Here is a 14,874-nt window from a genome sequence, read left to right on the forward strand (position 1 = left end):
GTCCAAGGTGTACTAGCTAGATGGATAAAGAACTGGCTGGGCAACAGGAGACAGAGAGTAGCAGTAGAGGGGAGTTTCTCAAAATGGAGACGTGTGACCAGTGGTGTTCCACAGGGATCCGTGCTGGGACCACTGTTGTTTGTGATATACATTAATGATTTGGAGGAAAGTATAGGTGGTCTGATTAGCAAGTTTGCAGACGACACTAAGATTGGTGGAGTAGCAGATACTGAAGGGGACTGTCAGACAATACAGCAGAATATAGATAGATTGGAGAGTTGGGCAGAGAAATGGCAGATGGAGTTCAATCAGGGCAAATGCGAGGTGATGCATTTTGGAAGATCCAATTCAAGAGTGAACTATACAGTAAATGGAAAAGTCCTGGGGAAAATTGATGTCCAGAGAGATTTGGGTGTTCAGGTCCACTGTTCCCTGAAGGTGGCAACGCAGGTAAATAGAGTGGTCAAGAAGGCATACGGCATGCTTTCCTTCATCGGACGGGGCATTGAGTACAAGAGTTGGCAGGTCATGTTACAGTTGTATAGGACTTTGGTTCGGCCACATTTGGAATACTGCGTACAGTTCTGGTCGCCACATTATCAAAAGGATGTGGATGCTTTGGAGAGGGTGCAGAGGAGGTTCACCAGGATGTTGCCTGGTATGGAGGGCGCTAGCTATGAAGAGAGGTTGAGCAGATTAGGATTATTTTCATTAGAAAGACGGAGGTTGAGGGGGGACCTGATTGAGGTGTACAAAATCATGAGAGGTATAGACAGGGTGGACAGCAAGAGGCTTTTTCCCAGAGTGGGGGTTTCAATTACGAGAGGACACGAGTTCAAAGTGAAAGGGGAAATGTTTAGGGGGGATATGCGTGGAAAGTTCTTTACGCAGAGGGTGGTGGGCACCTGGAACGCGTTGCCAGCGGAGGTGGTAGACGCGGGCACGATGGAGTCTTTTAAGATGTATCTAGACAGATACATGAATGGGCAGGAAGAAAAGAGATACAGAACCTTAGAAAATAGGCGACATGTGTAGAGAGAGGATCTGGATCGGCGCAGGCTTGGAGGGCCGAAGGGCCTGTTCCTGTGCTGTAATTATCTTTGTTCTTTGTTCTTTGTTATGACAACAGCTTCATCACCCAACATACTGCATGGCATTCACTGATACACCTCCCTCTTCCTTGCAGTTCAAGGTGGCAGGTGACAGCAAGCAGCAGCAAACATTTGGCGGTGGACAAGCGCACCTGCATGTTTTAACCCCCATGGAGAAGACGGTGCTGGTCAGCATGGGAAGAGGCACCACTAAGGCTCTGGTCACTGGCAAGGTTGAAGAGATCGATGATGACATTAACTGAACACCTAACCCTCCTCCTGTTATCCCACTTCTCCCTAATCCCACAATCTCTCTAACTCACAAGCTGCAGATGGGCAGATGGTGAAAGCATACACTTCTTACCTCTCACCCTCACCACAAATCAACCCTGGTCTTTGTTTACAGTTCAGGTACCCAAGGACTAGAATCTTCCAAGTCAGAAGAAGAGGACAGTGAAGAATGAGAGCTACTGCCACTCAATCTTACACTCACAGTCACCAGCTCAGACTGACAATGCATGTATTTTAAAGGATAGGATGGAGGAACGATCTGCATGTGGTGAGACACCAGGCATAAGTGTGCAGGAGTCAGGCTGGGGGGAAAGGATAGCCAGTTCACGGGAGGGTGAGGTCATATAGTAGTCCTGCTGCAGAGGAATCAAATGAGGATGTCATGGGGTCAGGCTACAGAAGGCGGCTGATGGGTGCACTTAATGAAATGCTTGATATACTGGAAAGCCTGGCAGAAAGCTTGCTCTCAATGTTAAAAAGCATAGATTCATAGAATGACCATTCGGCCCGTCCTGTCCATGCCAGCTCTCTGCAAGTGCAATTCAGCCAGTCCTAGTCCCACTCCCCTGACCTTTCCCTGTAGCCCTGCAATTTTTTACTCTTCAGGTGCTTATCTAATTCCCTTCTGTAAGTCACTTTTTGCCTTCCACCATTCGCGACTCCTCAGATACTGAAGCAGTCTGTGTAGAAATGCAGCAAGACCTGGACAATATCCAGGCTTGGGCTGAAAAGTGGCGAGTAACATTCACGGCACACAAGTGCCAGGCAATGGCCATCTCCAACAAGACAGAATCTAACCATCTCGCCTTGACATTCAATGGCATTACGATCGCTGAATCCCCCATTATCACATCCTGAGGGTTACCATTGACCAGAAACTGAAATGGAGTAGTCATATAAATACCATGGCTACAAGAACAGGTCAGAGGCTAGGAATCCTGTGGCGAGTAACTCACCTCCTGACTCCCCAAAATCTGTCCACCATCTACAAGGCACAAGTCAGGAGTGTGATGGAATACTCTCCACTTGCTTGGATGGGTGCAGCTCCAACACTCAAGAAGTTCGACACCATTCAGGACAAAGTAGCCTACTTGATTGGCACCCCATCTACAAACATTCATTCCCTCCACCACCGACACACAGTGGCAGCAGTGCATTCCAGATCCTAAACACTCACTGCATAAAAAGTTTTTCCTCACATCGCTGTTGGTTCTTTTGTTAATGATCTTAAATCAGTGTCCTCTGGTTCTTGATCCTTCCACCAATGAGTACAGTTTCAATCTACTAGCTGGATACTCACAATTTTGAACACCTCTACCAAATCACTCAACCTTCTCTTCTCGAAGGAGAATAACCCCAGCTTCTCCAATCTATCCATATAACTGAAGTCACCTCATCCTGGAACCATTCACGTAAATATTTTCTGCACCCTCTCTAAAGCCTTCACTTCCTTCCTAAAGTGCAGTACCCAGCATTGGACACAATATTCCAATTCAAAACAAATCAGCCTTTTATAAAGGTTCATCATAATTTCCTTGTTTTTGTACTAGAGCTTTCCCTGAGTCTATTTGCATGTGTGTTTTGGCTGCTGCTCCAAACCTCAGCCTATCACTCTATCTCCATTTTTGCTTCTTTTTTTATTTTCTCTTTACCCCTCCAAGACTCCACTCTTCTTTCTTTATGCCTCCTTTGACTTCTCTACTCTCAGGTGCTCTGCCCTCCCAATTCCCTACCCCAACACGTCAGTATTCCCTAATCTTCCTGCTCTTCTGCCACTGTTCCAGGCTTGACTCCCGCTTAGATAAGCCGACAGCTTCCCTCTCGGCCTCTCTTGGCATCCTCTGAGGAGCTCATCAAGGCACTTAGTGCTGGCTCATTATAAGCAGTAACCCCAACTGCCCCATCCCACTCTCTCGTCAACCTCCCCACCCAATGCACCAGCTGGGGGTTAATCATGCCAATCTCCTTCCTGTCTGACTCAACCCTCCCACTGTTGCCCATGTGGGCTCTGCTCTCACCACTCCCCTACGCAGCTCTCTCCAGAATGTCTGTTCACTTGTAAACAAGGCCTTTGCCATTCATGAACTTATTGTGAATGATTGCATCAACATCATGGCCTAATGAAAACTTGGCTGAAGGGCGATGCCACCTTTCCCCATAATGAAGCCTCCCCACTAGGTTACATCCTCTACCAGTTTCCCTGTCTAGACTGTTGCAGTGGCGGTGTGGCACTTATCACCAAATCTCGCCTTAGACCTGACCCCCTACTCCTCCGGCACTTTCTCCTCCTTTGAGCATCTCACCTTGTTCCATCCCTCTCACCTCTCATTCAAAATCAACATTCTCCACTCCCCTCCCAGAGCACAGAATCATAATTACAGCACAGGATGAGGCCATTCGGCCCATCGAGTCTATGCCAGCTCCATGTAGAGCAATCCCGTCAGTCCCATTTTCCCTGCTCTATCCTTGTAACCCAACAAGTTTATTTCTCTCAAGCGCCCATCCAACTTAGTATGATAAAAATGTTCTCACTGAGATACCTTCACTGCTTTCCTCCGTGAGTCTCTGCACCAAACAACTTCTCATCCTTGTGATTTCAATCGCCATTTTAACTCACCATGCTCTCTCTCCTCTGAGTTCACTGCCCTCTTATCCTCCCTAAAGCTCTTCCTCCATGTAAACTTCCCAACCCATATTCCGAGCCACCCTTGACCTTGCCTTCTCATGTGGTCTTGCTCGTTCCACCATATCAATCATATATCAGGCCATCTCTGATCACTTCCTTGTATCACTCTACACCCACAACCCCTTTCCATGTCCCAACCCTTCTTCTTGCAGTATCCATCCCTGGAAAAAACTAACCCCAATTGACTTACAACTGCACTTTCAAAATCCCAACTGTCTAGCCTTTGTCTTCCATTCACCACAACATTTCTGCAACTTTTGATTTGCTCAACCACACAGTCACCTCTACCTTTGATGCCCTCATCCCCAATAAAAACATTACTCTCTCTCACCCTGGACATTCCCCCGGATATGGCCCTCATCTCTGCTCCCGTAAGGGGCGCAGACTTGAAAGGATATGGCAGACAACTGGTTTAGCCATCCACTGCCAGATCTGGCTGGACCACATAAGGCACTACCAGGTCCTGCCCTCATCAGCTAAATCTGCTCACTATTCCAGGATCATCCTGGAATAAAAAGATAACCTCCGACTTATTTTCACTACCACAAACCTCTTTTTAAACCCCTCTCCTCTGATTCCTCCACCTTCACCTCCAACAATAAGCGCGAGGAGCTCATGGACTTCTTTCTCACTAGGATCAAGACCATCTGATCAGCTACCTCTGCTGCATCACTCCCTTCCACTAACCCCTGTGGTCTAATTCCTCTAAAGCTCCCCCCGCTCTAGTCCTGAATTCACAACTTTCTCTAGTTTCTCTCCTCTCCCCTCTCATACCCTTTCTGAGCTCATCTTGTCCCATCAGACCCACTTTCTGCGCTCTCAACCCTATTTTCACTGAACTATTACCCAATCCAACCTCCCCTCCTGGTCCCCATGTTAGCCGATATTGTTAACGTTTCGCTCTCTTCCGGTGTTGCCCTCTCTCCTTTAAATCTGTCATCATCACTCCTCTCCTCAAAAAGCCAACCCTTGACTCACCCTCTTGAAAATTACTGCCTCATATCCAACCTCCTTTTCCTCTCCAAAGTACTTAAATGAGTTGTCATCAACCAGATCCGTGCCCATTGCTCCTGGAACTCCATATTTGAATCCTTCCATTCAGGTTTCTGCTCTGCCACAGTACCAAAACAGTTCTTATCAACACCACAAATGACATCCTATGTAACTGTGACAAAGGTAAACTATCCCTCCAAGTCCTTCTTGACCTGTCTGCAACCTTTGACACAGTTGACCACACCATCCTCCTCCTACACCTCTCCACCGCCTTCCAGTTGGGTGGGATTTCTCTCACTGATTCCATTCTTATTTATTTAATTGCAGCCAGAGTATCACTTGCAATGGCTTCTCTTCCCACCCCCGCACCACTACCTCCGGTGTCCCCCAAGAATCTATCCTTGGCACCCTCCTATGTCTCATCTACATGCAGCCCCTCAGCGACATCATCCGAAAGTACAGCATTAGTTTTCACTCCTCCTTGCTGACGATGCTGCATTAACATCCCACACTGAAGAGTGTCTGCTGAGACTCATCGACAGGATGTCGGCTGCCTGCAACGAACTTGGCCTAACCATCAGCCTCAAGAAAACAAACATCATGGGACAGGATGTCAGAAATGCTCCATCCATCAATATCGGTGACCACGCTCTGGAAGTGGTTCAAGAGTTCACCTGCCTAGGCTCAACTATCACCAGTAACCTGTCTCTCGATGCAGAGATCAACAAGTGCATGGGAAAGGCTTCCACTGTTATGTCCAGACTGGCCAAGAGCGTGTGGGAAAATGGCGCACTGACACGGAACACAAAAGTCCGAGTGTATCAAGCCTGTGTCCTCAGTACCTTGCTCTACGGCAGCGAGGCCTGGACAACGTATGTCAGCCAAGAGCGACGTCTCAATTCATTCCATCTTCGATGCCTCCGGAGAATACTTGGCATCAGGTGGCAGGACCGTATCTCCTACACAGAAGTCCTCGAGGCAGCCAACATCCCCAGCATATACACCCTGCTGAGCCAGCGGCACTTGAGATGGCTTGGCTATGTGAGCCGCATGGAAGATGGTAGGATCCCCAAGGACACATTGTACAGCGAGCTCGTCACTGGTATCAGACCCACCAGCCGTCCATGTCTCCGCTTTAAAGACGCCTGCAGACGCGACATGAAGTCCTGTGACATTGATCACAAGTCGTGGGAGTCAGTTGCCAGTGATCGGCAGAGCTGGCAGGCAGCCATAAAGGCGGGGCTAAAGTGTGGCGAGTTGAAGAGACTTAGCAGTTGGCAGGAAAAGATACAGAAGTGTAAGGAGAGAGCCAACTGTGTAACAGCCCTTACAACCTATTTTATCTGCAGCACCTGTGGAAGAGTCTGTCACTCTAGAATTGGCCTTTATAGCCACTCCAGGTGCTGCTTCACAAACCACTGACTACCTCCAGGCGCTTACCCATTGTCTCTCGAGTCAAGGAGGCCAAAGAAGAAGAAGAAGTAGTTTTCACATATATGCTGACGACACTCAGCTCTGCCTCACCACCACTCCTCTTGACTCCTCTACTGTTGCTAAATTATCAGACTGCTATCTGACAACCAGTACTGGATGAGCAGAAATTTTCTCCAAATAAATACTGGGAAGATTTGAAGCCATTGTTTTCAGTCCCTGCTCCAGACTCTGTTTCCTAGCTACCGATTCCATCCTTCTCCCTGGCAACAGTCCGAGACTAAACAAGCCAGTTTACAATCTTGGTGTCATATTTGACTCCGATCACACATTTTCACAATCACTAAGACCACTTATTCTACCTCATAACATCGCCCAATTTCACCCTGTCTCAGCTCATCTGCTACTGAGACCCTCATTCATGCCATTGTTATCTCTAAATTTGACTATTCCAATGCACTCCTAAGCTCCATAAACTTGAGGTCATCCAAAACTCTGCCGCTCATGTCTTTACTCTCACCAAGTCTTGTTTACCTATCACCCTGTGCTCACTGACTTACATTGGCTCCTGGTCAAGCAACATCTTGATTTTAAAATTCTCATCCTTGTTTTCAAATCCCTCCATGGCCTCGCCCTTCCCTACATCTGTAATCTCCTCCAGCCCCATAACCCTCCGAGATATCTGTGCTCATCTAATTCTGGCCTCTTGAGCATCCCCAATTTTAATCATTCCACCATTTGTGGCCATATATTCAGCTGCCTCGGCTCTACGCTCTGGAATTCCCTCCATACATCTGTTCACCTCTCTACCTTGCTTTCTTCCTTTAAGATACTCCATAAAACCTAACTCTTTGACCAAGCTTTTGATCATCTGACCTAATATCTCATAGTTTGGCTCAGTATCATATTTTGATTGATAACACTCCTGTGAAGTGCCTTGGGGTGTTTTATTACATTGCAGGCACTATATAAATATAAATTGTTGTTGTAGTAGTACTCTATGCCTCTATTTATAAAGGCCAGGATTCGGATGCCTTTTTAACTACTTTTTCAATCTGGTCTGTCAACTTCAATGATTTGTGCACGTATACCCCTAGATGTCTCTGTTGCTGCACCCCCTGTAGAATAGTGCCCTTTATTTTATTCTGCCTCTCCCTATTCTTCCTACCAAAATGTACCACTTCACACTTCTCTATATTAAATTTCTTTTGCCACGTGTCCAGCTATTCCACCAGCCTATGTCCTCTTGAAGTCTATCACTATCCTCCTCACAGTTCACGATACTTCCACATTTTGTGTCATCTGCAAATTTTGATATTGTGCTCTGAACACCATTTGTAGCTCATTAATATATATCAAGAAAATCAGTAGTCCTAGTACTGACTCCTGGGGAACCCCATGTAGGATGAAGGAGTCCAGTGCCAATTTTTCCACATGGAGTGCTGGGTCACTCCCCCATCAGCACACCTGTGGAACTCACCACAATGTAGTGTCTGATGGCACAGCTTCCATTGCAACACTTAACAGCAGCTTCCATCAAAAGTTTGGGTGCTGCAGTAGAAGCTTAGACTGCTTCCTTGCAAGTTCAGACTGCTGCCATCATGGCACTGGATACCAAAAGGGTTTCCAAGGCATCACAGCAGTCCATCAATCTGTCCTCCAACAGAGCAGTAAGTTTGCTGATGCCTCGCCCCGGCAGTGTGGCAGTGGCTCCATAAAGTACAAATCTGCAATCCTCTCTCAGAGTGACAGCATTCCTACTCCCACCCTGCCATTCTGCCAGGGCCATTGCTGTTGCCTCTTAGCCAGCCAGCCTAAGACTGCTGCAGCCCAGGGCAAGGTGCTACATCCTGAAGTCAGGCCTTCCAAGCCTAGAGCTGCTCGAGATCACCCTCCAAGGCCATCAGCTGTGTCCTCAATTGGAACAGCCTTTCATCAGATGCAGCACTAGGAGAGGCAAGGGCACATGGAAGATAGGTACTAAGGGAATGCACAAGGGTGATTCAAAAGAGATATTCAAAAAAGAAACTTGAGGTCTTCAAACTAATAGAAATGTCTTGCAAGCGTAAACCGTTTTATGGATAACAGTTCTGTACTGCATATCTTCTGCTTTCACATTATTTAACCCTCATGGTTAAAATTGTTCCAGAATTTAAGCTACAATATATTGTCATTTTTGTTACGTTGCACATTTCAGTTTGGAAAATACTTTGACACGTATGTGTTATGCTGCCTGTTTCTAATTATCATACAATTCAAAAAATGATTCCACACTCTCCCTCTATCATCCCAATGTTTATCAAACTAAAGCTGGCTAAAAGAATGGAGTATTTTTTCCCCTTTGGGTATCTTCAGTATCAAGTGTGACCAAGTGTAGAATACAGCGTTATTTCCTGTGCTCCAAACAATGTTGCACAAGGGTGATTAATTTATTTTTGTATGCATTATGTCATGATTGAATTATAAAACTGGATTGGAATGCCCATTTTCTGCTGCTTTTTATTTTTGTATGGTCAGAAAGAGAAAGATGTGATGGCCAGTGATGGGGAAAGATCAGGAGCGTGGGACTGTTGGTGAATGGGAAGGTTTGGTTGAGGTTACTCATATTGCTCATGAACTATTTGATCATGTACAGCCTGGGCAGGAAGGGGCTATCTGCTTAGCATCCTTCCTTCTTTTTTAGATTAGAGATACAGCACTGAAACAGGCCCTTCGGCCCACCGAGTCTGTGCCGAACATCAACCACCCATTTATACTAATCCTACACTAATCCCATATTCCTACCAAACATCCCCACCTGTCCCTATATTTCCCTACCACCTACCTATACTAGTGACAATTTATAATGGCCAATTTACCTATCAACCTGCAAGTCTTTTGGCTTGTGGGAGGAAACCGGAGCACCCGGAGAAAACCCACGCAGACACAGGGAGAACTTGCAAACTCCACACAGGCAGTACCCGGAATCGAACCCGGGTCCCTGGAGCTGTGAGGCTGCGGTTCTAACCACTGCGCCACTGTGCCGCCCTTCCTCTTGATGTTCCTCCACTTTCTCATGCTCCTGTTCATCATCTTCTCACCTGATAGGTGGTGGTAGGGACTGTTCCCTTAGAGTGGCCAGATTGTGTAGCATGCAGCATACTAACACAAATCTTTACACCTGCTAAGAACTGCAGGGTTCCTCCAGAGCGGTCCAGGCAGCGAAAGCACTGCTTGAGGTGCTGATGCTATAATGATAGAATAACTGTGGCAGCATGGCTCTCATTGTAGGCCTGCTGTGCGTGAGTTCCAGACTGGAGTCAGTCATACCATGACTGGATAACCATTCTCACCCAGTAGCCATCCTTTGACTTGCTGTGGTGGGTAAAATACTGGTGGCACAGACGACTGCTGCAGAATGAAGGAATCCTGACTATTGCCAGGATAACGGTATTCACCTATGTGATGAGCTGCCTGTACACCAGCTGAATGTTTAGGGAGTGGTATCCCTTCTAGTACATGAGAATGGCTGAGTTCACATGAAACAGAAAGTAATGTGCGTTCAATCAATGACACGCTGAACCATAGGGAAACCGGTTACCTCGCACTCACTCCACCTGCTTGCCTCGGGCAAGAGGGAATGAGATAAAGCTGTCTTTCTGTGTAAAGACTGTCTTAGTGATCTCCTTTTGCCACAGTGTACTGCAAACTGCAAGAAATTGCTTGTATCTCCAGCAGAAGCCTGGGAAGAGCCAGATGCATAGAATTTAAGAGCTATAGTCACCTTGACAACCAAAGGCAATGCCGTACTTTTCCTACTGTGAGGTTATGATTGCGGCTTCAGCAGTTGGCAGATTGCAATCACAACCTCTTTTGTGAAGCAAAGGCATCTCTAGCATTGGTCCTCACTGATGCTGTTCCCAAAAGGCCTTCTGCTGAACACCCTTCTCCCCATCTCCTCTGCACACTGATTGATGTCATAATTTGTCCGCAGTGCATGCTGCCAGTGGTCATTAAGTGCATGCACAAAAAATCTCTTCACCAAGATGGCGTCAGGCATAGTTTCCAACAGAACTGTGTGCACACATCTCAAACGCCATTTTCAAGTGTTAGGTGACCATATGGCACCTACAAAATGGGCACTACAGAGCCCAATATCTACCCCAAAGTTTTCAGGGACAAAGAGAAACTAATGTTCTCTCAGCAAGAAATTGGTTCCTGCTGAGGTATGAATTACTCTTAGCTGATGGAAAAAGCTGTTAATGTTCTTGCCTGAATGCCAGACCCCCAATAGCACCAGCCAGTGTAAAGCTATTGTCAGTTGCCGCTCCTATACACCTGTTTCAGGAAAACCTAGCATTCATAGGATTATAGAATGATATAGTACAGAAGGAGGCTGTTCAGCCCATTGTACATATGCCAGTTCTTTGGTAGAGCCATGGAGTTATTACAACACAGAATCACTCAATGGCACTCCAATTAAACCCACTCCAGTCCAATTAGCCATCCAATTAGTCCCACTCACCTGTTCTTTCTCCATAGTTTGGAATTATTTCCCCTTCAAGTATTTTTCCAATTCCCCTTTGAAAGTCACCACTGAATCTACTTCCACCACCCTTTCAGGCAGTGCATTCAAGATCACAACAACTCACTGTGTAAAAAAAAAGTTTCCTCATGATGCCTCTGATTCTTTTGCCAATCACCTTAAAGCTATGTCCTCTGTTACTGACCTTTCTGCCACTAGAAGCAGTTTCTCCTTATTTACTGTTCAAACCCTTCATGAATGTGAACACTGCCAACAAATCTCCTCTTAATCTTCTCTACTCTAAGGAGAACAACCCAGCTTGTCCAGTCTCTCTACACAACTGAAGTCCCTAATCCCTGGTACTATTCTAGTAAATCTCTTCTGCACTCTCTCTAAGGCCTTGACATCCTTCCTAAAGTGTGGGGCCCATAATTGAACACAATACTTCAGCTGATGCTTAACCAGTGTTTTATAAAGATTTTGTATAACTTCCTTACTTTTGTACTTTATGCAGGGAGAGCATATAATCAGATGGGATGGTGGCGGGGGTGGACACCGCCACCTTCCCACCTCCGCCAACATTAAGTCTAGGGCTGGAAGGTCTTTCCTCCCTGCCACAAATTGAGGCCCTTAACTGGGCAATTAATGCCCATTTAAGGGACTCATTCTACTGTCACAATTAGCTGAGCAGTGGGTGGCCCTGTCGCCACACGGGAAGCATGGCAAGAAAAACTGTGTGGACTGCTTGCCAGCTCCAGGGGTGGGTTCCCTCGTTAAAAGGCACTTAAAGCCTTAGAGCTGAGAGCTACACGCTGGCCCTTGCTGCCAACACCCCTCCCCCAAGAATCCTACCCGCAAGATCCCTCCCGCCCTGACCTGCCTGTGGCCTGGATCCAATGCCACTCCTGGGCTTCAGGTGGGTGCTCCATTGGCAGCCGCCACTGTCTCTGCAGTGGTGCTGCTCAGTGAAAGAGCTGCCGGCCTCTGATTGGCTGGCAGCTCTCAGAGGACAGGACTTTCAGCACCAGGGTCCTTGATCCCATGGAAGGCCTGCCGCTGTCCAATTAAGTGCCTAATTGGCACTTGATTCGGTGGACCTCTCACAGAAGAGGCAATGAGGGCTTCTTGCCGTTGCTTTTGCTGGATGTCGAGACCCCCGTCACCCAGATAAAATCCCGGCTTATGTCTCTTAAAAAGCCAAAGACTCCATATACTTTTTTAAAAAACAGTTTTCTCAACTTGTTCTACCATTTTCCAAGATTTGTGTGTGTACACCCCGAGGGTACTACCATGTGTCTGCCTATTTCACCAGTCTATGTCTCCTCATTGTTTACTACATTTTTGAGGTTTGAGTCATCTGCAAACTTTGAAACTATGCCGTATTGAGTCCATAGACAGTACTATTGCAAATATTCCGCCATGTCTCCCACTTTGTTAATACACAAGTAGTGCTCCATGACACTAAATTGTCATGACAAAAAGCACCAGTAACAGCAGCATTCAAACACAGAGACAGAATGCCTCTCTGCCCTTGAGTCCATTCCACCACTCACTTTGGCCATATACTTGTCAAGAATATTATTTCTACACTGCGCTTAATGCAATAATAATTTGATGCTTTTACAAACTTTAGAAGTAAGAAGATTTACCTGCATATTTAGCAGCTTTGGCTGCTGCGTATCCACCTGCAATGACAGAGGATTGACAAGTTATGACAGAGCAGAGACCAAATACATGCAGAGTAGAATAATGGGTAACATTTTAAGACCAACAGCACCAATTCATTTGACATAAACCCCAGCCAGAAAGCTGGGAGCGAGCCTGCCTCCACTGGGCTTGAAAGCCACTCTGCTATTTTGCGTGGCTCAGGCCCTTAATTGGCTTCAGTCAGGGCTTCTGCCCCTCTGAGGCAGGGAGTCCCGCCTCCAAGGGCCAGCAGCTCTTCAGTTCCAGCAGCATCGCTGGGAGAGGTGGCCTTGGCGCGGGGGGCAGGTCGGAGTGTAGGGCAGGGGGGTTTGTTTTAGTGGGGGGAGCCCGTGCTGCTCGGTGGGGGGCAGCGGGGTCCTCTATGAGGCACAGGGTGCCCGATCAGGAAGTCCACCCTCAGCCTGCAAGGAGGACACCAGGTATTACTCGGCGGCTTTCTCACATGCTGGTGCCGGCGGAAAGAGGCCCTTAAGCAGCAATTAATTGGCCAGTTAAAGGCATTAATTTGCCTAACAGCAGGCAGGCCATTTGCCACCTCCCCCATCACTAGTAAATTAGGCAAGGGGCACAACACCTCCTGCCTCCCATACGATTTTTCAAACCTCCCCCCCACCTCCTAGTCTGCTCCCAGGGTGGGGTGTTAAATTCCTTTTTCTGAAATATCCAATAATAATGCAAATTGTTCAAATCAACTAGCAAAGGATAGTACAAAAGCAAAATACTGCGGATGCTCGAAATCTGAAACAAAAGCAGTTTCTCTCTCCAAAGATGCTGCCAGGCTTGTTGAGTATTTCCAGCATTTTCTCTTTTTGCAACAAAGTATAGTCATCTTCAAGATCACAAGAAAAAATGAAGAAAATGCAATTTTCCCACTAATTTCCATCTCTTACACAGTCATGTGCAACTTACCTTATCATGGATTTACAGGAAAACCTGATTATTCTTTTGTATAGAGATGGCATTTCAACTGGTTGCATCAAAAAAGAACAAAGGTAGCAAGAGTGAATGTCTCATAAAATAGATCCTGCTGGCGACTGAGAGCACAGAGAAGCTTACTGAACAAAGGTTTCTTGAGTATCCACTGAGCTGAGCTATCAACAGAATTTCCCAGCTCTTTGGTTACTCCAGTAATTTATGCTGAGTAAGTGATGATTAATTCTGTATCTGAACATTTGGATGCATGGATTGGTGTTCCTGGGGAGTAGTGTTTGAAGACTCATTGCTCATATTTGTGGAAACTTGGAATTGCTGCAGAATGTTGACAGGCATCTGCAACAGTACTTGTATTTCTAGCAAATTTAATGTTGCTGATCCCATCACTGTCTCGTTGACTGCCATATCACATTTCACACTTTTGGCACAATATTCGAATGATAGCACCCGTTGTTTGGGTACCAAGGATGCCATTAGTGTCCAAAATGGTACCCGTAACATATGCACACACTTGTTGGGTGAAACACGATGGATGCTATATTGGTGTAGTATCAGCGCGCACAGTAAGCAGCCGTTGCAGGTAGGCACATCAGGCAGATAATGACATCAATCAGCATGCAACGCTGATTTGACACCAGTGTTGCCATTCTGTGAAGCTCAACGCTCCAGCTAATACCCTCTCTTAACCATGCATAGCTGAATACGCATTCGGCAGCAGGAACCAACCCCACTAGCACTATTTAAAAAGAATCATCAACTGCTTACAAGTTAGTTGCTGGTTGACTTCTTCTGACATTTGCTTCGATTCTACATCTGCCTGGTGTTTTTATAGTTGATTAAAGTTGCCAAAGTCTATAGGAATTAGTGCAGCAGGCGCTCAAGGAGTTTTTGCCGACTTCAAGGCTACTGATTAAACCAGTTGCTCCCATACATGGGTGTACTAGTAGCTATTCCTCTTGAAATACAACATGACTTGGAGAATGAACAGAGGTCACGCAGGGCAGGACAAGCTGCTGTAGGTGGAAGAAGTGGTAGAAGCCCTGTCAACAGGAGGCCACATTCACCCAGGGTGTTCAGGAGCAATTCTCTGACCTGCGAGTAACAATGTGGGAGACCTCTGTATTTCAGTAAGGATATCCTCACAGAAATCGGCCCGCTTTTGTAGCCTCTGCAAGCTCAGAGCAGGGCAAGGACTGCATTCCTATTGGCGGTGAAGGTGACCACGGCGATGAACTTTT

General features: G+C 46.5%; 1 protein-coding gene across 12 annotated transcripts in view; it reads right to left on the bottom strand.

Moving 5' to 3' along the window:
* LOC137346623 (elastin-like) overlaps nucleotides 1-14,874 on the bottom strand; it is a 508,685-nt gene that overhangs the window by 346,393 nt on the left and 147,418 nt on the right. For all 12 annotated transcript variants that reach the window (XM_068010226.1, XM_068010221.1, XM_068010223.1 and 9 more), the window contains one exon: nucleotides 12,646-12,681. In XM_068010226.1, coding sequence (XP_067866327.1) covers nucleotides 12,646-12,681 — 36 coding nt within the window. The remainder of the gene's footprint in view (nucleotides 1-12,645; nucleotides 12,682-14,874) is intronic.

This window comes from Heterodontus francisci, chromosome 30 (genome assembly GCF_036365525.1).
Source record: "Heterodontus francisci isolate sHetFra1 chromosome 30, sHetFra1.hap1, whole genome shotgun sequence".
NCBI classification, from domain to species: domain Eukaryota; kingdom Metazoa; phylum Chordata; class Chondrichthyes; order Heterodontiformes; family Heterodontidae; genus Heterodontus; species Heterodontus francisci.